The sequence below is a fragment of the Pipra filicauda genome, unplaced genomic scaffold (genome assembly GCF_003945595.2).
Source record: "Pipra filicauda isolate LSUMZ 115617 unplaced genomic scaffold, ASM394559v2 scaffold24_size8852520_pilon, whole genome shotgun sequence".
Classification (NCBI taxonomy): domain Eukaryota; kingdom Metazoa; phylum Chordata; class Aves; order Passeriformes; family Pipridae; genus Pipra; species Pipra filicauda.
This window is the reverse complement of record NW_024104365.1, coordinates 5,037,333-5,064,344: the sequence shown is the minus strand read 5'-3', so window position 1 is coordinate 5,064,344 and position 27,012 is coordinate 5,037,333. Positions and strand designations below refer to the sequence as shown.

At 36.4% G+C, this 27,012-nt stretch overlaps 1 protein-coding gene across 19 annotated transcripts in view; it reads left to right on the top strand.

The window, feature by feature from the left end:
- The window catches only part of DOCK9 (dedicator of cytokinesis 9), a 114,627-nt gene that overhangs the window by 22,168 nt on the left and 65,447 nt on the right, over positions 1-27,012 (top strand). For 13 of the 19 annotated variants that reach the window (XM_039381957.1, XM_027741029.2, XM_027741027.2 and 10 more), the window contains exons 2-5: positions 16,017-16,133; positions 21,208-21,297; positions 22,935-23,017; positions 24,119-24,188. In XM_039381957.1, the coding sequence (XP_039237891.1) occupies positions 16,017-16,133; positions 21,208-21,297; positions 22,935-23,017; positions 24,119-24,188 (360 nt within the window). Of the gene's footprint in view, positions 1-8,631; positions 8,850-16,016; positions 16,134-21,207; positions 21,298-22,934; positions 23,018-24,118; positions 24,189-27,012 lie in introns of those variants that run through there. The other 6 variants (XM_027741031.2, XM_027741030.2, XM_027741021.2 and 3 more) reach the window with 3 other exon arrangements.

Sequence of the window (27,012 nt, the reverse complement as noted above, 5' to 3'; positions counted from 1 at the left end):
TGTGGTGGCAATAAAACTAGCAACATTTGAAAAGTTTGAGGTTTGCTAACAAGCCCCTTGAAGTATTCAGTAAAGGAAGAGGCTAGATGAGTGTGCTGGGAGCACAGATGGAAGAACTAGAAAATTCTGAAACAAAGTGGGCTGAAGGACATTTTTTTTTATATATATTTGTCTGGAAATTGCAGAAAGCAACTTGTTTTTTTCCGTGCTTGAAATGTTTTCCACTCAGTTTGCTTCTAATGGCCTATTCAATGCTGCCAGTTCTCTTATTAAGCTTTAGAACCTAGTAATTTGCTAAACCTACTTAAGGTAGTATGATAGCTGTAGCATGTGCAAGATGGAACCTAATATTTTTAAGTAGTCCTTTAATTTAGTAAGTCTGATGTGGAAAATATCTGTTACTTAAATTGTGCTTACACAATTTCTGAGAAGAAATGCAGGGCATTTTGAAACAGTGTGTATCCAGCTTTTAATAAGAGAGATGTAGGTATTTGCTGGAAACAGGACCGCTAACCTTATCTTTGAGTAACTGCAGTTTCTTAGTTCGTATCACCTGTTGACTTGACAGCATCGTCATCATTAGGTGTTACTGAGTTCTTCTGTGACTGCTTTTCCTATGCTGCTCATGAGTCATTTGGTTTATTAATAAACTGTGACATCTCGAAGATATACCAAAGTCTGGGCATGTGGGAAGATTGACTAATGACAGCAGTGAGCTATGTCATTCTGGAAATAACTCCACAGAACACATTCATGTTGCAAATATTTTGATTTCAAATGAATATTAAATTATATATTTTTCAAAAAAGACTCGATTTAACATGTGATGTGTTTAAAATAAACCTTAAAACTTTCATTTACTAAAAGCCTTATATTAAGGTCTGTTTTTGCTGTCTGAATTTGCAAATATGTATCAACCTGTTTATATGCAGTTGAAAAGTTTAGTAGAAATAAAGCAGAAATATATAAAGGAGGGAGATCTAAGAAAGTAATTCTGCTGAGTAACTGGAAGTTGTTTTATCTTTATATGCTTAAACAACTCATGCAGCAATTCTGTAATGATGTGCAGACAATTTGATGGCTTGGTCTGTTATTTCACTCTCATGTTATTTCACTTGCTTTAACTTTTAACTGCATTACGAGTGGTTTTCATTCAGGAGCAACTGGAGCATTAGACCACATTAGACCCTTAATAAGGAAGAAACAGATATGTGTGAATACAGCATCTAACTAGCATGGTTTTTTTCCGTGGGTCACTTGAATTAGAGCACTTCTTTTATCTCCTTTCATCTTACTGCTCTGGCTGAATAAAAACCTGGTGTCTGATGTGCTGACTTGTAGTTTTGGCTAAATCTCTTGATGGTTTATGTAGACTTCTTTTGTTTTGACCTTTCATCAGATTCCTTTGGGAAGAGTGCTCTGCCCTCTCAGCAGGAGAAATTGCCACACATATTCACCAAATGCATAGTTCCTACAAATACGCTGCTTTGAAAGATGCATGAGAGAACAATCAGGCAGAAGTTGACAGGCACTCAGTGTACTGGCATGCAAAAGATAAGATTAAGCATTGTATCTTCAGGAAAAAAATCTTTAAGACTGAGGATAAAATTTTGAGGATAGTTGGTCAAGCCTACCTGCCTAAACTAGTGTTCATCCATGACAATATAAGTTGGACAACCACAGAAAGATATCCAACCCAAAAGTATGACATTAGGTTACATCCAGGTAGAAAACATGCTCCCTTTCCGTGTAGCAGCAGGGAATCTTTGGGGAGCAGAATATCTTGTGTTGAAAGCAACCAAAATGTCTGGAGTTAAAAAAACCCTCAAGAACAGCACAACTCCATCAACCAAAAAAACCCTACCAAAACAAACCCCAAAACCCCAACCCCACAAAACCTCCCAAAAACTCTGTAAAGCTTTATACAGTCTTGGGGGTTGGGAAGATGACACCTGTGGTGGAGAAGCTGCATGGGTGGGGATTTTAAGGATAGACTTAATGAGCACACAGAAAGGAGTTGACTTTTCTGCTCCTCTTTCTTGATTAATACATCCATTTAGAACAGCTTTAGAACAGCCTGAATTGCTCATTTGAGTCATCTGTAGATGCAGGTATCCTATTCTGTCATGAAACGAAATGCAATTGAAGTAAATCGTAGAATCATGTAATAGTTTGGATTGGAAGAGACCTTAAAGATCATCAAATTCCAACCCTGCTGGCCCCGGGCAGGGAACCTTCCACTAGACCAGGTTGCTTAAAGACCCAGCCAGCCTGGTCTTGAATACTTTCAGTGATGGAGCATCCACAATCTGTCTCTCTGGGCAACTTGTTCCAGTGCCTCACCACCCTCTTGACTAAAGAATTTTTACCTAATATCTCATCTAAACCTACCCTCCTTCAGTTTAAAACACATTCCCCCTTGTCCTGTCACTACATACCCTTGTAAAAAGTCCCTTTCCAGCTCTCCTGTAGGCCCCCTTTAGGAACTGGAAGATGCTATAAAGTCTCTCCATAGCCTTCTCTTCTCCAGCTGAACAACCTCAACTCTCTCAGCCTGTGTTACGACCCACCCCAGGAAAAGGGGAGAGGGGGTAACTCAGGTTTTTATCAATAATTCCCTTGGGGTGGATTAAAGTGAAACGACACTAAATAATCGGTGTCTAAAAACATACTAGCAAGGTTTATTTTAACAATTTTGAATCAATAGGTAAGTTAACATTTTTGGGTGCTGTCATAACCTTTCTGGGGAGGAGAAAAATGCATAGGGGAGAGAAAGGCAGGATAAGAGCAAGGGAGAGTAAGAGAAAGAAAAGCTGAGAGTGGACAGATGTATATAGTCACCGCCCACGGGGTCCAGCGATGCTTCCATGTCTGTCAGTTGAAGTGGTGGCCTTGATCTGCTGGGGGTGAAGGAGGGAAGCCCCCATACTCCAAGAAGTTATGGGTTATATCCATGGTTAGTGTCACGGGCCATGCCTCGAGCCTCCAACATCTCCTAGGTCTGTGTGCTGAGTTTTTTTGTGTCTCGCCTGGTTCCCGCCTTTCAAGATTAGCAGAGGGAGGGAGGTGCCTGATTGCTCAGCAGATGTATCAACAGTCAAAAACCTACAAGCTCAGCTCTTGCCTTTTCAGGGCTTCACACCTTCAGCACTGGAGGGAGGGGCCTGACTGCTCATCAGAGGTATCATGCAAGTCAAAAGCCTGCAAAAGTCTCCTAGAATGCATAAATCATTAACCATTTCAGTCTCTGACAGCCTGTCTTCATAGGAGAGGTGCTCCAGCCCTCTGATCATCTTTGTAACCCTCCTCTGGACCCACTCCTACAGGTCCATGTCTGTTTTGTGCTGAAGACCCAAAGCTGGGAGCCAGCTGCTAACCCTTGCAATGTTCTTGATTCTTAAAACTCTACAGTGTGAAGTCCAAGACAGTTTCGTATTTCTGTTTAGAGATAAACAAAGATGCACTCTTATTTCAGCCTGAGGATAGAACTGAATTAACAATCTTCTCTAGGAGCATACTGCTCCTGGAAAAAGTCATGTAAAATTGATGCTACACTGTGAGAAGACTCCTCCCTCAGGCTTGCTTGGCACAAAACTGCTTTCATTTGAGAAAACTTGAGACTTGGAGATTTAGTTCACTTTTTGTCTTTGATTTGGTGTCTGTTCTGTTGAGTTAGTTTCTGATAGTTGTAAAGTCCTGTCCAGTTAGAGGAGAAAGCCATCTTTCTGGCTCACAGAAAGTCTGCTTGTGTATGTCCTCTCTATAAGAGAGGACATTTAACTATGTCAGAACCATAGTTAAATCAGAAGAGCAGTTTTAAAGTCTCCTATACTGACCAAATTCTACTGTGTGGTTTGTGGGGGTTTTGTTTGTTTTATGTTTGTTTGTTTGTTTTTCCCCTGGGACTATAAGGAAGTCAGGTTTTCCCTGAAAACAAATAGGTGTATACTAAGATGGTATGAAATGAATTGGTCACCGTTGAGTCAAGCAGCTGCACCTCAAGTTGATACTTCATAGATAACAGTATGCAAATGTGTGACATGGACAAGACTTAAGTTAATCTGTATTTCGTTTAGCTCTGCTGTGATTTTAAACTCATTTTAATTTGTATTTGTCACCTTTGTAAGAATGTCTAAACTAAGGTACTGTATCTTATCTATCAGATATCTGTCTAGTTGAGAAATAATAGTGAGATGTGCCATGTTGATGTTAACAACTTTAGCCATGTTTTTTCCATGAGATAAAGAGCTTTTAAAAATGCATTGTACAGAAGTGCTGTAGACCCAATAGAAGCACTCACTGGGAGAATCCTTTAACTTTATGCTGCTATTGAAAAAAGGAGATCAGTTTTTTTATTCCAGCTTCTTGAGTGGTAATACAAACCTGTACATTGGTGTTACCTTTTTTAATCAGTGCAACCTTCTTATGAATAGAAAGTCAGTAAAATGGGAGTATTGTAGCTCTAATGTTTACAACATGAAAAGTTGCGTAATATGTAGCACACTCATATCTGTGTCTTATGTTTTTCCTTTTTTCATCCCTGTTTCTGACTGAGAATGTTCTCCTTATTGGTGGGACTTCAGATTACACGTTTGCAGTGTTTGCCATAGGAGGAATGAGTCTTCCTGCCTGAGTTTTGTGTGACTTCTTCTATTTCATCTGAGTGTAGTGTGGATGACAGGGCATTGCCAGTTGAATTGCATCTGCATTCCATCTGCTATCAGCCTTTCTCTTGAACTTGTGAATATATTCTTCCAGGGCAAGCGCGTATCTGTTGGTCACTTATGAGACTTGGCAGTATGAATATATGTATAGCTGCAACACTGAATCTTCCACTGGCTTGCGAAATGTTACCCTTTAATACAGCTGCAAGGCAGGCTGCCAAGTGTGGGAGGGTAGTGCTGGAATATCTTGTAGAAATACAGATGAGAGCAAGAAATATTGGCTTTTAATGATCCCTGTCATTCTGCTCAAGTGGGTCCATATTTTCAGATGAGCTACTGCCTTAAAAATCCAACCCAAAACCCGACCAACTAACCAAAAAAAAAACCAATCTCCAAACCTCTAACAAGACAAAGCATCAAACCCCCTCCAGTTATCCATCCTTCTCATTTTTTAATTAATTTTTAAGAGATGCTTTAGTAAAGAGACGTTTTAATAAATGAAGTCAAATCCTTCCATTTTCACATATACAGGACATGCAAACCTACAGCAATATGATATTCCTTCCTTTCCTCCTCCTCCCAATTGCTGTAGTTCAAGTGACAAGTCTTTCCCTAGAACGGCTAACAGAGGCAAGTTTGGTGACTGTAATTACAGCTGGTAGGTTTAGTGATCTTGCTGCAGCTTTTAAGTAGGACTTGGAGCAAAAGAAGGGCCATTAAACCAAACTACTCAGATTTTAGCTTGTTCCTACAGGGAGGCTGGGTAGTCATACTTTCTTCCATGAAAGTTCAGAGGAAATTCTCATATGCCATCTGTTCTCTTACTATCATTCACTTTTCATTATGTGGTATTTTACATTAGGTAAGCAAGTTCTTGGAATGAAAAGTGATTTGGAGGAATAAGAGAGCGTATGTGAGGAACTTGTCCATTGGGCAGCAAATTGACTGGATAAATCACTGAGGTATTCCAGAAATACTAAGAACTTTGTTACCTTTGTAATTCTTTAATTACATAGGCTATTTCTTAAGAGTATATGTTGCAAGAAGGGAGCCAACTGTATGGCTCTTGAAAATGCTGTGAAAAGTACTGTGTTAAAAGTACCATGTGAAGCCTTTCAAGCCATTGTGTTTGTAAAAAGATGAAATGCATTGTTTCCATAATAATCTGAGTTATTTTGCAGATAGGTCTCTAGTAATTTCCTGCAGTTTTTGGAGGTATGTTGGAAGTGCAATTAAATAACTTTTATGTGGTGACATTCTATTTGTGCATTGCTTTCCTGTATTATCTGTTGATCCTTATTTGGGTAACTAGCTGCCTGATGCAACAAGTCAAGTATTTTTTTTTATATAGTTTTTATTTCAATTGCAATTAAGGGAGTTAAAACTACAGGTCATATAACAAGGTGATAAATTTTCAACATGTCTTAAAGTCCTGGAGGTTTTTAACATGAGACTGGATGTGGCACTTAGTGCCATGGCCTAGTAACTACGGTGGTAGTGGATCAAGAGTTGGACTTGATGATCTCGGAGGTCCCTTCCAACCCAGTCAATTCTATGATTCTAATGATATATGTGTGTTAGTGAAATACAAATGAGAAATTACATTAGTTGTTCAGTAAGGACAAATAACTTTTATGTCTTTAAACTGATGTTATAGAAATGTTAACCTGTTACCTTTTTTTTTATCCCTCATCATATTTTGAGAAGAATAGGAAGAATGCTGGGGAAAGAGAATCACATTTATACTGAACTAAAGTTATCCAGATGCATTTAAGAGAAGTACCTGACCAGGATAAAACAATGTTGCAGTTAAGAAGTTGAATCCTTTGTTAAATTAAGCAAAAGAAATACTATTTAAAGCTTATAATATTTTTAAGTCTTCATTAGTGTAAGGGTTTGCAAGTGCCTTAATCATAATAAGGTTGTGCATTTCTGGTTGCAGTTGAGTATAATTGCAGCCCATCTCAATGAAACAAATTCCTGTTTGGCAGCTGCATCCTCAAGTAATGGTGTAATTTAGTTTTAAGCTGTTCCATGCTTCCGTTTTCTGAAAACAAAGGGGACTGGTGCAAAATAAAAAATGTAACTAAATGTTCTTGAACTATTGTCTACCTTACTTTACACAGGAAGATCTGTTTTGTAAATCTGACTAAACTCCTGGTTTCCTTCTTAACTCTTAAAGAAACTTTATGTATACTGTTTTCTAGAATTTGGTGTCTATATATGGGAGAGTCAGCTTAAAAAGTAAATGGCTTGAACTTATATCACCTAAAGAAAAAGAAAGAAGCATAGTAAATAATTATTGGCTTGACTGAAATGTTATTATTTTCAGTGCACTCATTAGAAATGTGCTTGAATTGTGGATGGGATGGGCAAACTCTTGGTCAGACTCAATTTCACGAGTGCAGTAGGTTGAAACAGCAGTATGTTATGCAAGTGTGAGAGTGGAGAGAAGGGGAAAGGAAAGGGATATCAACATCTTATGTTAGATCTGAAGACCTGAAGTTGTGTCATCTTAAAAATACTTGCACTAGAAGAGGATATTTGTGTTTCTCCACAACTTCATCTACTTTTTGCAGATTAAGGTGACTTTCTCTTCTATTAGAGAAGAGATAAAAATTCATGCTAAGTTAAATTTAAGATGAGTTATATTGAAGTGAGATAACTAACTGTTCCAAGAAGTGGAACAGAATTGAGAATTGAGTGAAGGTGGTGGCTTAGTTTCCACAGCTGTCTGGTTCCTTAGTGGACAAAGTCTAAAATAGGGATATGCTTCTCTGGGGGGTTAAATTTTCTCTCAGATGTATTTTTGCTTGGTAAATAAAGCTACTGAGGTTTGTGTAGTTGGAGGTTGCAGCTCAGTAGTATTAAAAAGAAACGAAGGGAAAACCAAAATATTCCTCTCAAAACCTGGAGAAAAATTCTTGTCACAGTTCACTTTTTTTTTTTCTTTCAGGAGGAATTTAGCATACAGTCATATGCTAAAACTACTGTGTGTGTGTAAATTGGATTAGTCAAACCTTAAAAATTGCCAAAAATGTCAGCTAGGTTGCATACAAAATTGCTTTGCACTACAGTAAGGAATTGCACAGAAATCATCCCAATAAAATTGCTGGCTGCTTCTTATTTGGCCAGTGTGTATATGTGTGCACTGAACAGTGCCTGTAAGTAACAGTATAGTAGAAGAGTAGATTGGATTTCAAAAGCAGATTTGAAGCATGACTTGAGTTTATGTTGTAGCTAAGGACAGGAACTTGCACAAAGCACTGTGTACCCCTGAATCTCCAGGCCAAGAGATGCTTTTGCAAACTGTTCACAAGACAAGGGAGACACCTGGTAGTTGAAGAGTTAAGTGCTTAAGAGTTAGAGGTGTAAAGGTGTTTTTTGAATGTTATTTAGAGTTAGCATCCTTGTAGAGCATATAAGATTTTTACTGTGAGGGCAATTTGATGTTAAGCTAGAACTTTTAATATGGACTTAGCACTAAGATAAAAAGATCATCCCCACCCTTGCCCCCAAAAAAAGCAGTGTATCTGTTTGGGGCATTGATCCTGGAGAATGTACTTGGTTAGTAGCTAGTTGTTGATAGTACCCAAGTAAGCGATATTAATGTAAATAAATCCAAAAAAGAAATACTTAGGGATTTATACTTCTGAAGAGACACAGTTGTCAAAAAGTGATTAATTCTTACACTAAAAATACTTCTAAATTACTGAAGCCTTGACTTTTATGAGTGCTGTGCAAGACTTGGACTGTTTTACATGGTCATTTTAGAAACGCACATTCCCTTTTGTGTTTGACTCATACCCTTAAGGCATTAAAGTGGATCCACCTTTTTTTTTTTTTCTTCTCCTCAGAGGAATACAGCATGCGTAGGGGCTGGCCTTTGTCTGTCATGCATTCCCACCATAACAGATTTAGCAAACTGCAGCTGAGAAGTTAGACTAGTCTGTACTTTCTGCTGCTTGTGCCAGGGAAAAAGCTATTGTTTTCACTGGATCATTGGCATGTCGATAACTTTGATGCCAAAAAGCATACGGTTTTGCTGCTGTTTGTATTTTCAATCAAAGAATGCAGGCAAGAACAAACAGAAATCCTAAGAAAGAGCTTACTATAGAATCTCCGCAGAAGGGCAAGGATGCAGGTCCTTGTGAAGTGGAAGCAGAGAGTCCTGTGGTAGTGCTGGTAAGAATTGTTTAAATAAGCTATCTCTTTCCTTTAATAATTCCAATTCTGTTTATCAATGAAAAACTGCTTAATCTGACGCTAATGAGAAGCTCCAGCATTCTTACTTGTGAATAACTCATGTTTAAGATTTAGGTTTAATTCTTTCTGTGTTGTTTACCTTTTTAATTAATTTTTACTGTTCTGGTTTGCCATATCTTTGGTTCTCTTTGAGTGTGACTTTGGAACTTGGTTTTCATACTAGCTGCTTTTCAGTCTGTCTAGCATAGTTGTACACCTCTTTGAACCTAGCATGAAAACTACTTATGTTTTAAAATACTTTCTAGCACCTCTATATATCTTTCTGTTAATATATATTTGAAGTCTCTAAAATGTGTGTGTAGCAGTTTAAGTTTACTTAAATTATCAAAGAACTCTTTAAATAATTCATGAATACTTCTGTTAAAGGATCTGTTTTTCATTGCCTTTACTGCACATTATTTAGGAATTTAAAGTTTTCAAATAGCTTCGAGTAAGGGAAAAGGGAATATATTTGTATATGGGGGTAGTAATCAAATAAGAACCTTTTTTTCTTACATATTGCTACACAGTCAGTTCTGTTGGAACTTCAAGTACAGCAAGAGAACATAATAAGTGAGCTGTAATGAATCTACTGACTCTCTCCAGCTAGGACAATAAACTTTTTCAAATAACAGAGGAGGATTGTTAAACTAATAACTTATATATCAGTAAAAAGAAGTGCTTTGATAGTTCCTACTAAAATTCCAACTTAGTAATATTTTATACTTAATTGCTGCTGCTGCTGGTCCCCTCTTCATTTATCTGTCTGTGGTTGAAGTTAGTGGGGCTGTGATCCTCAAGTTATGCTGTCTCCCCTCTTATTTGAGCTTCACACTAACCATTTAAGAATTAAAGTAAAACATTTTGGCCATTTATATTTAGTAATACTCATCTGTAACTGTATGGGGATCATTACTGTATATAACTGAAAGTTTACATGTGTGCTAGTAAGACAAACTTTCTTTTCCTTGACACTGTTTTCTTTAGTTTCATTGTATTCAGAGAGTTGTTAATAAAACGTGGGATTTTTTTGTATGGGTGTGTTCTGATTTCTGGTCCAGATCTTCATCAGTACAATATGAGCTAATCTTGTGTGTGCTTTCCTGCCTTTGGAATGTTTAACTTTATTTAGAACTGTTTTTATTCCCCCATGAATACTCAGAGAGGATATTAGTGTTTCTGCAGATTCTTAGAGTACTGCAGCTAATCAGCAAGCATATGTACTTACTTGAAAAAAAAAGTATGAAACGATACTGTGTTTATTATAACCATTTATGAACTACCTCCTTATAATTTTCCAAGTACTACTACATTTAATGTTCATGGAATATTATACCTCCAGTGTTTGTCCTCCCTTTTTTGCTTCTCCTTTTGTCTAGTTATTGAGGAAAGCTAGATGAAGTGGTGCAAGGACAATTTGCAACAAGTGCACTGCCAGACACAAAGCAAAAAGTAGGGTGCTACGTTTCGTTTAACACTGGCATTTGGGTCCATTTTTCTTTCACTGAATTGTGACATTGCATTACATTTTTACTACCACACTTAAAATAGGTGTCTTGTCACTGGTACAGGGTGCAGTAAGATAATAAGTAAGACTGGTAACATTGCTAGTTGCTGTAACAAAATCTAAACTTCTTTTTTTGGAATAGAAACCTTGGAATTATGTTAGATAGCACTCCTCAAAAGCGTATGGAACAGTAGGCTTCTAATTTACTCTAGTAATACTTCTCACCAGCTATTGCCTAAAATATTCTTTCAGGTGTGCATGTATTCCTTTTATGTGGGCAATTATGATGTGATTTACCTAGTGCTCGAGTTTTTTGAGTATTCTTTATAAAGATGAGAGAGAATCAGTGGTCAGGACTTCAAGGAAGCAACAGGTTTTTTGTCATATTCATTTAATTATTTAAATGTAGTTCACTGAGAGGGAATACTCTGCTAGAGTATGGAGGAAACCTGGTATTTCTAACTGGAAGCATCCCACGTGTTATTGAAACAATGTTATTTGATTGAGTGCTGTGCCCGAATTAACTTTTCCTGGTTGGGTGGGTAGGTTCACAAAAGGAGTCTTCTGCTGCTTTCAGTGCCAGTATGTCAGTACGTGTGCTTTCTTGTTTTCCTGCGATTTGAATTAGATTGTGTCATAACTTTTCTTTTGAGGCTAACAAGCAAGAAGAGCCCATGGAGAAAGCATTTAGATTTTTCAGGTGGTGCCTCAAAACCCTGCTTAGGATGAACTGCTGTTGTGCTAACTGTTGTAGAAATGACTAGATGAGTGTGTGTGCTGCCCAACTGCACTTTGATAGTCAGAAGTAGTAACTGCTTATCAAAACAGATGATGTTTCTGGGAAGTTGAATCTTTTGGAGGTCATCTTTCTGCTTGGAGACATGCTGGCAGTGTAAAATGTAATAATTAAAAATAAGCTCTAGGATACAAATAATTTTTTCAATTAATTTTTAAAACCTCAACCTGGGCAATTGATTTTATGTTTATTGACATGAGATAATAGGGAGCTGTTACCCATGTTTAGTATTAAATAATCTTATTGTTTTTCCACAGTGGCTTGCCTCAGGCCAGTGTTGAGCAATACATAACACCTATTCATCTATTTTTATGCTGTTTCCTGCTAGTGCCTGTAGCTCCACTTTTTATGGGAACTTGTTAATTTGCAGGTGTATATGGTAAATATGTTTTTATAAGGTAAATGATGTTTTGTAGCAGGTGGCTAACAATATTCAGTGTGCTTAACCTGACCATCTTTTGCTTTCTGAGATGACAATTGAAAGATAACATTTCTCTCAATTTAAGCATACAAGAAAAATGTACTGTGGGGTTTTTTCCCTGTAATATGTAATGGAGGCAATCATTGAACTCTTAACTTAAAATTTCTTAATTCAACGATGAATTTTGACACTGCTCGTCCAAATATATAAACTGTATTCTGGCAGATTAACTATAATATGGCAGATTCTGGTTACTGTGTGGGTGTCATGACTGCTTTTTTGAAATACTTCTTATTTCTGATAAGTTTCTGTGCTTATAATACTCAGGGAAGAACCAAAGTGGTATGGCAGATAATTTGCTCTTTTATGTTCCAAAAAATATAGCATTGGCTGGCTCGAGTGCTGGACCCCATGAAGCCATATGCTCTTAGCATTTTCCTAGATTACAGAAATAAAAATGCCATTGGCTGCAGATTAATCGGAAAAGTTAAGCCTTGTTTGAAAGACTGACTTTTAGTGCCTATAAACTTGATGTTGCGGTTTTGACTGGGCTGAGTTTTATCTGTGTCAGCTGGTCCATAAATCATATTCAACAATACTATAACTACCCAACATATTTTCTCTGATGTTACATGAAATAATAGGCCAGATGTTTTTTTCTTTAGTATAGAAGAGCCTGAGAGAGAATCTGCTTCCTTGCACTGTTTTATGTTTGGCTAAATGCCAGTATCAGCATGCTGTTTATTGTTTTCTGTTTTTGTATCTGGTTCAAACTGATAAAACATCCTCTTCCTTTTGAATCTGACGAACGACTAACAAAGCAATGAGTAACATTTAGGAGAAACGTGAGGAAGCAAATTCTTCATAAATTTTTACATAAGTCATATTTCTGCCGATCAGGTACCTTACTGACTAAATAGGAGAGATCTGTATTCAAGACCTAGGCTACAGTGAGCTTTAGATTCTGTAAAAGCTTTTAATGAGGGAGGATTCTATTTCTTTTTTTAAATCTTGTGTTTACAACATACAAACAAAATGTAAGGAAAGATTTTATTCTTTTAAGATTCCTTTTCGCAAAATTTATGGTTATGATGAACCAGTTCTGTGACTACAGGATAGAGAGAGGCATTTGCAACGAATTGGCTGATTTTTGAAGCTGCAGTGTATGCATCTTTGGTTTTTGAATTAGATGTGTTAGAAAAGTGATTTGTATGTGTGTGTGCATGCCCATGAAATAATTTTAGTTACATTGGCTTTAAAAGTAATCATTTTCCTCTATTTTTGCTGGTAAAATGGGAGAATCCAGAACTAGCTTTCTTCCAGTCTTCATGTATCATCTTCCAAAGAGAACTAACAGGAGGATGAATGTAGCTCTTCAGCACCAGGGAGAAGTGGAAGAGAATGCTGATCATATGCAGCACCATGTAAAAATCCACTACCCCTTTGAGATGACAACTTTCCCTTGCTACCAAGTTGTGGAATTGGTGCTGTGATCTAACTACTCGCTAGTTCGGATAGTAGATGTCCTGATATGTGAACTTTCTGACTGTATTGACCACGCAAATGTTTATTCTCTCCTTTGAAAAGCTCCTCAAATTGCCACAAGCGGTCACACAGGCATCTAATCAGCATTTCAGAGCCACAATCTGGCTGAAAGCTCACTGGTTGGAAGGAACTCTCTCAAGCTAGATCACCTTCTCATCTGTCACAAAAGCTCTGGCTCAGTTGCTGGTATCAGTGTGAGAAGACTCTGGAACTTCTGTGCTGTGAGAGGGAGGGTCCTTCTAGTGTCAGCCCTGCTTTCAATTAATTTAAGCCAATTGTGAAGCCAAATCTTTTTAGCTAACCGATGAGAACTGATTGTAGACACAAATCAAATGGTCTTTCTCTGCTGCTCGTTTTTTAGGCCCAGTTTAATTTGCAGTATTCTTTTTTCTTTCTCCTAAAGGTCAGTAATGCTGCACCACTCTCAAACCAACCTGCCACCACAGCATATTGTGTATCATTTCTCCTGACAAACCCTCGAGAAAGAGTGGTCATGTGGTAAAGGCCAACTTGACCAAATGGAGTGACTTGGCCACTATATTAGTAGTCTCTAAACCTTGCTTTGACATAAGAGTGTAACGCATAAGAGCTCAAAAGCTCAGTGATTGGCAGGGTCTTCTTGCTTGCCTGATAGGTAGAGAGAGACCTGTTACTTACACTGGAAGTGTGAGAAAGGAGGGCAAAGGGTGTCTTGTTTTCTGAATTATGTGTTAACATGTACTTGCTTTACAGAGCAGTAAAATTTGAAAGGCTCTTCCTTTATCCCTGTTATCCCTGTCTCATGCTTAAGGAAGAAAATTTATTCCTTAGTGAAGACGTGGAGAGGGTAGGTGAAGTTACTGGAATTTCTTTGGAATCACAACTGATTATGACAATCTCTTGGAGGGGGCTGCTCGACCTGAAATTTTGTGAGGGGTTAATTTAGCAGAGTCAGTGTCTAGGAAGTGTTTCAAATAGTTGGGTAAAGAAGGTGCTGAGGAAGCTTACCATTTCATTAGTTGGAGATTCATTGTAGCAGTCTGAACACTCAAATGTAAACTTAACAGCAATTTTTCTTGCAACTATAATATTTTGTATAAATAGAACATTAGCGAAAATGTAACCTTTTCTTAGGTTGTGTTTACCTGCTTTTCTTATGCTTTTTTGAGCTAAATGGTCCAATCACTTCGACTCAGATGGGTGCACAAACGTAAACTTAAGCCTTTTCTGGTGGACACTGGTGTTAGTTCATGGCTTTGTGATAAATCATGTTCATGAACAAGAGAAGAAGATGTAGCAGCAGTTGGGGTTTAGGTGCTAAGGTCTCAAAGTGTGTCGGAGTACAATATAGAGCAAACTGAACAGCCGTTCTCCGTCTCCTCTGATGAGAAAGATGTCAAACTCAACGTCATAGTTTTCCACCATGGCCCCTAGAAGTATTTGTCTGTGCTGATCATGTTGTTATATAGCTTATGAACTAAATCCTTCCAGTGTGATTGTAAATGGTAGTTATTTTTGTTGACAAAGCTACATTTTGCTCATCATTTTTGGTAGATTTATTTCCACACTTTGCTTTTTTTGCCTGTTCAGATGTTATGCTTTGTTATGTTCTCACATTTTTCCTACCAGTAAAACTACTGTGTGGTAGATATGAGGGAATGTTGAGTATTTTTTGAGTAGCCTGTGAACTAAGCCTGAAAACTTGGTAACTTTCTCTGAGTAAAGCTTTCCTAATTCCTTGAAAAATTTATTTGGTTCACTTTTGGATAAAGAAAACACCTCTAAGGTTTCTCAGGAATATTATTAATATACTAATTATTAATAGTGGTTACTGATAAAGATATTTGTTCTGTGCAGTACAACTAGAATCTGAAAGGTTATTATCTTGAGTTATACAAAACTATATATAAAGCTTGTCTTGTCTGTTTACCTATAGTGGTGGCAGAAGCTGGTCTTGCTGCTCCTGTTACGTTTAATATACCTGACATTGAAATTAGTACCAATGACTTTAAGAAAACATCAATTGAAAACTCTCTTATAATTGCTACTTGTAAAAAATTGTAATTTTATGTCCGATACTGTGGTGCACAATTTTAGTTACAGAAAGTGCAAACTAGATTGTAACTCCAGCTTTGCATTAGTTTTCACACTCTGAGGCGGTGCTGCCTCATTCAGAGCTCTGCCTAAACCTGCTTTGCCTGCCATCTGACCACTTAACAGATTGCTTGGCAGGGTGAAGGTTTTTCTCTATGTGATTGTACACGGGCAGCTGTAATGCCTTGACTGCGGTAAGGGGTTTTTATGTTGAATCAATGCCTAGAAACTGAAGAAAGCTACTTGTGCAATTAAGAGGAAGTAGACAGCCTATGGGAATTTCGGAAAAACTAAAGAGAAGGAGGAATGTCAATTAGTCTACCCCTACTGCAGGTTACTGCTGAATTAAAAGAAAGCTAGATCTCTGCTCTAAGATTGTTTTCATTCCTGCTAAACCCAGATCAGAGCTTTCAGGGCAGTATCAAACAAAGGCAACCACCAACATAAGAGACTGGTAATTTCTTTTTTTTTTTTTCTGTGAGAATACATACATGATTATTCTGATAAGCTCTGCCTTATTGTGTTTTATGAAGTATTGCTTCTTCCTTCTGGGGCAAACAGCATCCTTGTCTCTAATTATCAATTGGATTTATTTGTATGATATGATATGACATAAAGTCTGCATTTCAAATACTGTATGTTTTTGATGTAGACAAAATATAATTCTGCCAATCTTTAAAAGAGTAACTTCTTAAAATGAGTCAACAACTGTCATTTTTCCTCAATATACCTGAATTTATTTTACCTTTTTCTTTTTCCCCTCAGGCAAAACCAAAGCTCATAGAACCGATAGACTATGAAAATGTCATTGTTCAGAGGAAAACACAGATTTTGAATGATCCTTTACGTGAGATGCTACTGTTCCCTTATGATGACTTTCAGGTAATTTAATCCTTCCCTTCCCCTGCCCCCACTTCCTTATTATTATTATTTTTTGATAAAGACAAGTTTTTAGCAGGAGTAGGTGTGAGATGATAACTTCCAATCTGTTGTTTCTCAGCGCTCTTTAGCTGCAAAAAACCCCACACAAACTCTTTGCCATGAGTCCTGTTACACTGCTTAATTTATTCTGTTGGGTACAGAAGAAGAAATAGCACAATTTCTTCATCTGTTCAGATTATAAGGTCTGCTTCTGCAACTCACCAATTTTATTGCCTTTTGAAGTAGATGATCAGTCACTTTTAGATATTCCCCCCTCCCTTTCTAATGTTCAAAAAAAGCATCTGCTTTTTGTTATTCTTTAATTCTTAAACTGATTTTTTTCCCCCCCTTCTTAGTAATGAAGGGCATGAACCTGTTCAAATGCATTCTGCTAGTCTGAGCTGCATGCTTCCAGCCAAAACTGGGGTTTGGCAAAATACGCCCTTAATAACAGGGTTCTGACTTGACTAAGCCAGACTTAACCAAGATTTGTGATTGTCTTGTTGTATTTCTTTTTAAATTACCTGTTTATCTAAATAAATAGTTTATTTAAGTATACTCTTTTTTTTTTTTTGTAGTCTTGTAGATCTAGTTAGGATAACTGTGAAGCATCTTAGAAACTGGAGTTAGAATAAATAGTGAGGAAAATCTCTTACACACATGCCCATACCTGCAGTCAAAATATCTGTTTGCAAAGTATGCAGGCACCTGAACGTTCTGTAAATTAACTTTATTCAGCCAAGTAGCTGAAGCTAAGCTTGTTTATCATGGGGAAGGTTGGTGATTAGTTGTTGTATTTCTGCAGAAGGGCATCTGAAGTCCCATAAGTTGCATGTTGAACTTTTAATGAATTCTCTCTGGCCTGAATGCACCTGGACTCTATAATATAGTCTGAGGGCTTCTTTTTCATTGTTTCCTACATGAATAACTCTACTTGTAGCCTTTCCACTCTGAGCTAAAAAATTTGGGTTTTGGGAAGCTACAGGTATTTAGAATAGTTTGGGTTTCATGTGTTTAATTGAAAGTTTAAAGTACTGGAAGCAAGACTTCTTGCAGAAGAAGTTGTACTGGTACTGATGTTCAAACACTGGATCACTCATGATGATGCCCTATACCAGGTGTTGGCTTTGGGACTGAAGAGCAGGAATAGGCTATACTACCCAAATCCCCTTCTATACTGTGCCTCTTCAGTATCACAGCTCCAGAGGAGTCCAGTTTACTTATGCCAAGTGTACTCTTATCTGATTGACTAGTTCACTTATCAGGGTCCTTTTGATGAACAGCTCTGAATTATCAGAAGAAACAAACCTATCAAGAATATCCTCAGGCATTTTGTTTGGGCAGTCTGGGAAGATGTCTGAAGTGTTCAATTGCTATTTCATGTGACCTCTTCTGCAATTCTTATCCTCAGGCCTGTATGAATGAAGCTAGTCCATGGTTCTCAATCTGATCCTTAAAAGAGAATGACTGAATTTTGTCACAAACTGTCATCCTTTGTTTTGATTCTGTGGTCAGATTTTCATCATGGTAGTCATTAAAGTGTGTGTTACATCAGATTTCCTTCAAGTAGTCACAGTTTTGGAATATAGCATTTTATGCTTGATTTATATGAAGACTGGTTTCTTCTACCAAACTGCATTATCAGGCTTTTGTTTCTTTGGAACACTGGCTGGCACAAACTTACTCCAAATATTTTTATTGTACACACGATTCTTCAGTACTACTTTGATCTATCTAGCTTGTTTCCAACAACACAAAGCATTTAGATCTGTCATTCAATGTATTAAGAAAATATTACTAAGTCGGAGAACAGAAAACCTTAAGTACTTATTATTTTTTTTACAAGTTAAACCTTTTAACCCTGTGCAGTTTTTCATAATCATATTTACAGGTTTTACAGAATCATAGAATGTTAAGGGGTTGGAAGGGACCTTAAAGATCATCTAGTCCCAACCCCTCTGCCATGGGCAGGGACACTCCCACTAGTCCAGGTTGCTCAGGGCCCCATGCAACCTGGCTTTCAACACTGCCAGGAATGGAACCTGCCCTCTTTCAGTTTGAATCCATTCCCCCTTGTCCTGCCATATAATCCCAATACAGGCTAAGTTTACATGTAGCAAATAAAATGTGGGTAATTCCACCCAAATTAAATTTGTCTTTACAAAGTTATCCCAGTGTTATTTTTAAGGCATTTTGGTGCTTAGCTTAGACATTCATTACTTTTGGGTTTGAGCCATATGGATTTAACACACTTTCATTTAAAGCTCTTGGCTTTTATTTAGTACAAGTTAAGTACTTCTGAAAATAGATTTTATGCCAGCTTTGCAGAAATGAAACTAAATCCAGGTCATTCTATGAGAAGGCACATCTTCTGTAGAAGAAAAGCAAAAAGAAGTCCAAGTAATGCTCTCATTTTAAAGAACACAAAGTAAACTGGTCAAATAACCATTTTGAAATGTTCAAAGAAATTTCTTTATGACTTTTTTCCTTTAAAATCTATTTTGTGTTTTTCCTTGAGTCTTTAGGCAACTATTCTAAATCAAGGCTTCAATTTAGTTTGGAAATTATAATACAGCTTCTGACACTTCCCATACAAGTGATAAGCTGCTTCTGACATATCATTGTTTTAAGTGCATGACCTCTCATACAGCTGCCATCTTTTCCATTGAGAACAATTTCTGTCACTGCATCTTGAGCACGAGCTTCTGTGGACACAGTAACTCTAAGTCTCACGTGACCTTGTGACAGAAAGAATATCCATCACAGTCTGCACTTATTGTGGACAGGTTCACTATCCATATTCCATCAGGTTTCGAGTAGCAAGTACTCCTTGGTTGACTTGGTGAAATGTTCCTGCTGCTGTGGCCTTTTCTGAAACCTCAGCACATACTAAATCCCTGGGACGCACTTCGTAGTATCAGTAAAAGAGTTTTAATTGTGTGCCTCGGTAGTGTGTGTGAATCCTGGCTCGTGTTAAAAGCAATCTTCCTTAGTTTTGACAGCACAGTAATTGAAAGGGTTTTTTTAATCTTCTTTGAGAGCATGAGACAAACACTTTGTAGTTCCTGATGCTGCCATAAATCAAATGATCACTCAAACCCAGAGAGCTGAAATGTTTCACCTCTATGGAACAGTTCAGCCAATGTAGTTGTGAAGAAAGTTTGTAGAGAAAACAATCCTTCCTTCCTAATTTTTCTTTTGGAATATAATGTATATGTGCATGCTTGATTTTAAAATGTTGATGTGGTGTTGCTTTAGTAATTATTTTTAGGAATCTACTCTGAATCATAATACCTCACTCCTTGCATATCCTGGCTCTCTGATGCACTACTGCAGCTGATGGATGAGCTGAGGAGGAGGTGGCATGCATCAAGACACTTACTAGTATGAACAAAATTGACAAATGAAATTCTTCTGGTCTGTCACTGATCATGAAGAAAAAAATCTTTTTATGTGCAAAAAACTAAGAAAAAAACCCTTGCTGTTATATTGATAGTTATGTAGCAGGATAATAGCAGCACACATTCTAAAAGTATGTACAGCTAGTCCAATTTTACCAAATTTCACTATAGTGTTAAAATTCATTCATGAGGTCATGGATTTCCCCTGAAATGTACCTGGAAAGATGCCACCTTAGTCTCTGTTTTTTCTTAAAATAATAATAATTTTTTAGAAAAGCTTAGTATAACTGTATGCTTATAGAAAATATATTGTACTACATGTAGTATATTATATATTACATAAACTATAAATAATTTCCTATCAAATATCAGACTATTTCAGGCTGAGAAAAGTATCTAGACATTCAGGCCTTTAGCTCTTATGGTAGTTCAATACTCTTAGTAGAAATCTTTCTGTCCATAACTTGTGAAAACAAATACATTAAACTCAATACAGGTTAAATATATTTCTAGAATTCAGAAAACTTCATTCTTAAAAGCTGTTAACGTATAAATGAATATTTTCCTGCAGTTTTCGGGGAGGTTTTTTGTTTGTTTTTTAATGGTACAGTGCAAGATTTATTGGTCCCAGGGAATATTTCTGGGTTTATGGTTTCTGCTTTTACTACCTCCCCAACTCTCCCACCTAAGGAGTTGGCATTGTCACTTTTCAGTGTTCTGGACTAGATGAATAACTTGACCATGACTGTGGGATGATTTTTTTTTTCCTTTCAATCTTTACTGTAATTGAATATTCTACCTTCAAATACCCTCCCCAGTTAATAGAGTGAGGCTTTGGTAATGACAGAAATAATCACCTTATGGATCAAACTCTCAACAACAGAGATGAGTAAAGGTAATGTACTTATGTACCCTTTCTTTTTGACAATAACGTGGAGTTTTTTTCTTCCATATTTTTATCTGATCCTTCCTGGTACTGCAATGTGTGGAATATAGATAACAAGTGAGGGACCACAACCCCCTTCCAGGTCCAGGCTATGTAAACTTTCTTGTTCACCTTTGATGACTTTAGCTATAAGATTCCTTTCCACATGGTGCAAAACAATTTCTATTCCCGTGTAGTTATTTTCATTTGGGGTCCAGAAGACTTTGTAAAGCTTTCATCATTTGCAGTTAAAAATTTAAAGTACGCTAAGGCTGACTTCAGCACCGGTCTGAGAAGCAGAATTTCCTGGTCACAGATTTCCTGTTCTCTGGCAGCCTTTCTATGCTGCTCTGAACAGTGGCATAGAATAGGAATAAGTTCTGACTTGATAGGCTGAAGTGGATATATACTTCAGGGATCTAGGCATTCTCTCTGAACCTGCAGTTGAACAGTGCAAGCCTCATTTTTTTGCCAACTGAGATCTGCAATTGAACTACCCTGTTATTTTGCTGTGGGTTTTTTTTTTTTATTTTGCTTGAGTAATAGTTTTTATATGTAGTAAATTCCCATTAATTGGCTATTCTGAAACATCATATTCACAGGATGTTTTCTGCTGAGCTTTTCTTTGTTAGATATAACTGAGTGTTGCCATAATTTGTCATCTTTCCTTTAGTTACAAGTTTCATTAATTGCTTTTGTTGCCTACCAGACAGCGTTATTGCAGCGGCAGAGTCGATACATTCATTCAACAGTTCCTGAAAATGCAGAGAAGGAAGCTCAAAGCTTGTTTGTAACTGAGGTAAAATTGAAATTGCATGTGGCTGTGTGTAATAATGATATTATACCTGAATTGTTTTTCTTCTACTTCATTTACTATTTTAAAAACAAACAGAAAAATAAGCTCTGAAAAAAATTAAATATTTATTGCCTTTTACTTGTCAGTGATTTCAAGGGAAAATTTCCAGGGAAACTTAGAACTGTTTTCCACTGGTGGCTGGAAAACAAGGGTTAGTGGATAGCTTTGAATTATTTTGTATCTATAATTGGCCCTTGGAGATGTTTCGCTTCCACCTTCTTTATACTTTTGGCTTTCCCAGATGAACATGGATGATTTCCATACGTGATATTGTGACCACTAGTAAATCTCAAATGAATTGTCGTGACTTGTTTTTCCTGATAGATTGTCTCACACCAGTCATTCTTAGTTTGTTCATAATAATCATGTACAGTTTGCTGGAATGGAGGTATTCATAACTGTAACATTTGCAGAGGCCAAAATTCATTATGACTGCTCAGCTTGTATGCTGTGTGTAGAAGAAACAATCTTGAACCTAAAGTTTCTCAAAACTGTTTGCTTATGTTGTCATTCCTTTGGTTCTATGTGGTTCCATTTCATTTAGGGTTTTGTGGAAGCCTTTAAGGAGTGAAAGGTTTAAAATTTTTGTCTTTTTTGTATTATCTACTGTTTTTTTACTGATATGTTTTAAGATGATATTTTAACATCTAAAACAAGTAAATGGCTGTTGTAATTCCAGTAAAACTGAAGGAGTTCCAAATAGCTGAATCTACCTCAAAGTGATTTATTCGCACTGATACATATCCTTTATACCTAACCTAAACATTGCTAAGATAAAATTGAAGGGGATAGACAAGAAGGGAGGAATGGCATAGGTAATTGATGTAGTTAATTGAGTTTCTGCAGAACCAATTGCTTGGCAAGTATTAAGCTTGTATTTTGAAATATAAAGAAAATATTTGTGATTTCTTAGATGCTGTGTTAGTGTACATGTAGGTTTATTTGTATAACATAAAATGTTGCATGGAATGGTTTCTGTCAACAGATTTTGTCAGTTTTATGTTACTTTGTTCAAAGCCAAGATAAATCAGTACTTTTATGTTATGACAATATGGGTGGAGTGAAATGGTATTTCCTGTAATCTAGATCAGAATTTAATGACATAATTGCTTTTTAACCACTGCAAGCGCAGAGTTTAAATTTAAATGTTAATTTAATTGCACTAGAAGTATAAATTTAAGGAAAAGATGTTTTTATTTTTCTGTATCTGTACATGTGAAATTGAAATTGAGTTTTCTAAAGGCTGAGTTGCTTTTTCAGCTGTAGTGAAATGCTGCTTTAACTTTTTGGACAACTGAAGATGGTTAATCCAGATGCTGAGTGCATTCACCATATTCTGGTTTTATAAAACATGTCTTGTGGATGATAACATTCCATTGAAACATATAATTTGTTCCAAAAAGCTATATTGCATTAGGCTATTGGCAAAAGAAAGAAAGTGTAGAGAATTTGCAGAGGTTGACATGTAACCATAGTAGTTCATAAACAGCCATATTTTAGGAGGTTTTCTTGTGTTGTGCCTAGTGAATGCCTTTAATCCTTTTCCAGTTAATACTGATATTTGGTTTTCATTAAAACAGTGCATCAAAACCTACAATTCAGACTGGCATGTTGTTAACTATAGATATGAAGATTACTCAGGAGAGTTTCGACAGCTTCCAAAGTAAGTATGTTATCTAAGGGTGTAATAAATTGAATTTGTGAAGGAACTTTAACTGTATTTAATATAAACTTATTTATTATAGAAGTATATTAATATGTGTAATATGTAAACTGAAATATGCTATATCAATGTTTAATAGTCAGTAGAGATGATAAAGATTTGTTGGGTGGAATTTATATTGATGAACTTGAACCATAAAGTCTTCTTCAAGCATTTTCTGGAAAGGTACTGTAATAGTGTTGCCTTACTAATAGGCAAGTCAAAACAAGACACTGTTTCATTGACAATGTGATTTTAAGTATGATAACTAAAACAGACTAATGTTTAGATGAAACTAAAATATTAATATCCTGTTTCCATAGCTTCAAAGGCAGCTTTTGGAACTCCCTTTAGGAGCTCAGGGAATAGAACCTAACCAAGATGGTTAGAGCAGGTTTTCACAGGATAATTCAAAGTAAAAGCTTAATCTACATCTGTTACAGACATTCTAAACCATCTGCTAGAGAAATCTTTTCATACTTTTTCAAAATTTTCTAGGGAGAGTATAGAGATTAGAAACTTAACTTAAAATGTTTGATAATGGCTAAATACTCTGAATACCCCAACTCTGGAAGATCTGTGTCTTCCCTAACTACTCTCCTGCATCTATCAGTTAAGAAATAGTTATCTTTCCCTATGAGAAGTTCTGATACCCTCACAGGTTTTGTACAAGTCAGTACCTGGTTTTTACTTGCCCTTAATAGAAACCACAATAGTCAATAGGAATTTAAATAAATGCATTGTCTGGCAAGGAGCCAATGGTTGCAGGTATGAATTCTTGCTCCTAAGATATGAGGAATGCAGTGAATGAGAAAGCACTTGTTCTCTTCGGTTACACATTAGGACAGTGACAAGCAGAACAAAAGAAAGACTGTGGGCAGATGTACAAATGAGGAAAATTGATGTCTAAGAAATATACTTAATGAAAATTACATACTTTTACTTAATTATTCTTGTGCCTTTGCCTCTTCAGTTAGGAAAAGAAGATCTTAATTTTTGCAGCTATAAAATATGTAACTAATCACAAAATTCCTAGTACTTCAGAAGGTTTTTCTTTCCTAGTAAAGGGACAAAATCAGAGAAGCTTCCTGTTCATTTATATGAAGTGGATGAAGAAGCAGATAAAGATGAGGTGAGATAATCGTAATTCCTTACTTTCTCATGTTTTCATTAAAGAATGTTGCGAGTTTGATGAAGTGTTAATGTCAGTAAATGAGACAGATAAAATAGCTAATTTGTTTCCCAATGCAGTAGTTCAAGTTAATCTCTATCTCCTTTCAAATGGCCTTGTTCTCCTGAGGTCTGTCATGTAAATAGAAGTTTGACAGATTGTGAAATTGAAGTTTTAATACTTAGTGGTGTATAATCCTTCCCCTTTCATAAAATCTGTCATGTCTTATACTGTGTCTATGTAAGAGTGGTTTACAGAGAGAAATGTTTCATGCGGTTTAATCATGAAGTTGAGTAAAATCATAGGTGCATGTGTTCCACCATGACAGCACATGCACTTAAATAACATACAGTGTGAGTTAAAATTAGTTTGTCACTAATCTGAATATAGGGTAAGAGCTGGAGAGCTATAATGGAAACAAAATCTTAAAAACTTATCTAAAACTTTAAGTATTTTCTCTTTTAGGCTTAGAGAATAACCAGAGATGTATAGCCTCAAGCAATTTTCCAGTATATTTCAAATGACAAAGACTTTTTTTTCAGCAACTGCCTCTGTTATTTTTGTGATTTATTCATTTTTTACCACACCCTGTTTTGAAACACAGTGCTTAAATGCCACTGTTTTCTTTTCTGACAAGTACTTGAACTCTTACCTCTCAAAAAAGAATTAAAATAATTTTTCTTTTTTATAGTTTAACCTCTTGACAATTACTTTGCTTCTAAATTCCTGATGTTGAAAGCTGCTACACATGAAATAAAAGGATTAAAACTGAAGTAGGTTAGGGAATTCATCTGAGTAGATAGATTCCTGAACAGATAGTCATGGGATGCCATTTATCCAGCACTGCTATTAATCTGAACTGTGATATTTGGCCAAATAATTTCATACATCTGTGTCCAAAACTTCCTATATGTAGGATGGCAATAGTGATGATTTCTACTATACTGAAATTTAAAAGACTTGGCATTTTTTACTGTGATAATATTTCTGATGGCAGAAGTGTTTTAGAAAACAGCGAGTTAAACATTAAAAAACTAAATTAATATATAATTGACTGTAATTGTTACTAGTAAATATACTTACGGCTAGAGTTAGTTAAACACTGAAAAACTATAACTTGACTATTAGCAAGTGGTATGTATTTTACTAGGAAGTACAAGGGGAAAGGACTTCCTGTTTCCTTCTGTCCGGTTTCCTGTTAGAGCAGGCAAGAACGGAGTATCTCTTTCCAAAGTGCAGTCACTGGAGAACAGGTCTGCTACTCTTTGAGGAACTTGAAGTATAAACACAAGAGAAAAGCATGCTAGGAAGAAAAGGGAAGTTAATGGGACAATAGGGTGGGGGGACATCATAAATTCTTTCATCGAGGGAAGAATTAATGCAAGAGGTTTTTCTTTCAAACATTAACATCTTTCTATGCCAAAAAGCACAGATGCAAATCTTAGATTGAAAGTTGTTTGGTCTTCTTTTTGTTTCACTTTTGTTTGTGTTTGAAGAAAGCTGATTTATTATGAGAATGATCGAAAAAAAGAAGCTACAAGTGATTAAAACTTGGAGGAAAATCAGATAGAGATTAGTTTAATCATGCATCTTTAAAAAGGAGAGAATTACCTATCCAAAACTATTTTGGGCTATCAGGCCATCAGGTTGATGTTTGTAAACGGAATTTTTAAATCTACTATGTGATCAAGATATGGGCTTGTTTTTGTTGAAACAGTTGCTGTTGAAGTAAAGTTTGAAGCCAAGTTTGTGGGAAAGATAATTAAAAAAACTTAAGCACAGCGTGCAGCAGTTATGATAAAAGTGAGGAAATTACCTTACCAGCTGGAAACAGGAAGTATGATTTCAGTGTAAGAGTCATGTGTTAACAACTGGACTCTGGGTTCCTTTGTATTAACAGATGGTCAGCTGGAAAGATTCAGTAGCTTTTTGGCTCTGTAGGCAGGAGTTACGCCTGACGGAAAGATATGGTGTAACTGGAGAAGCCCAAATGATGATCAGTTTTATTGTTAGAAAACAGCATGCAGCTCCGCAGAGTTGGGAAACCGTGCACCTCAGAGACTGGGAGTTGGGAAAAGAGTCTTAAGGGAGCTAAATCCTAATTTTTATTTACACAGGTAATGTAGGAGTTTTTGTAATGTCAGATGATCCTATGTTTGGTTTGTGAAGTTATAGATAAGCATTGTTTGTTTTGTGCCAAATTTTGACAGTAACTCATGATCTATTCATCATCTCAACACCTGTAAAGGTGGTTTTACATCACCCTTTCCTTTGGAGTTAATTCATGCCAGGTGAAGAATCACATTTGGAAACCCCGTGTTTTAAGTTATCTCTGTATCTTGATTCTTTTACAAGAAAAATGGTTATCTAGGTAATACAATAAGGGTGGAGACTAATGACTTGAAAAATATGAAACAAGACCACTGTATTGCTTGGACAGTGAGACTCACTGAGGCAAATGAAAATTTACTGAGTATTTCTGGTATATGCTTTTGAGGCATTCTATCAGATGCTCTGATAGTTGGTGACCATGTCATCCTTAATGGGCCTAGCTTCCATAGTGCCAAGCTGACTATCAATTTTGAAGGAACAGATTGATGCATCTTTTGCCTTCTATTCACAGTTTTTTGAAGTTCACATGTGCATATGCATATGAATATGCAAGCTAGACAAACTAAATAAGCTGTAAATAAATTACCTAGTAACTTTTTACAGAACGTTCCTTGATTTAGTTCCAAAAACTAATTCATATTATTATGTTTGGGTAATAAATTACCAGGAGTAT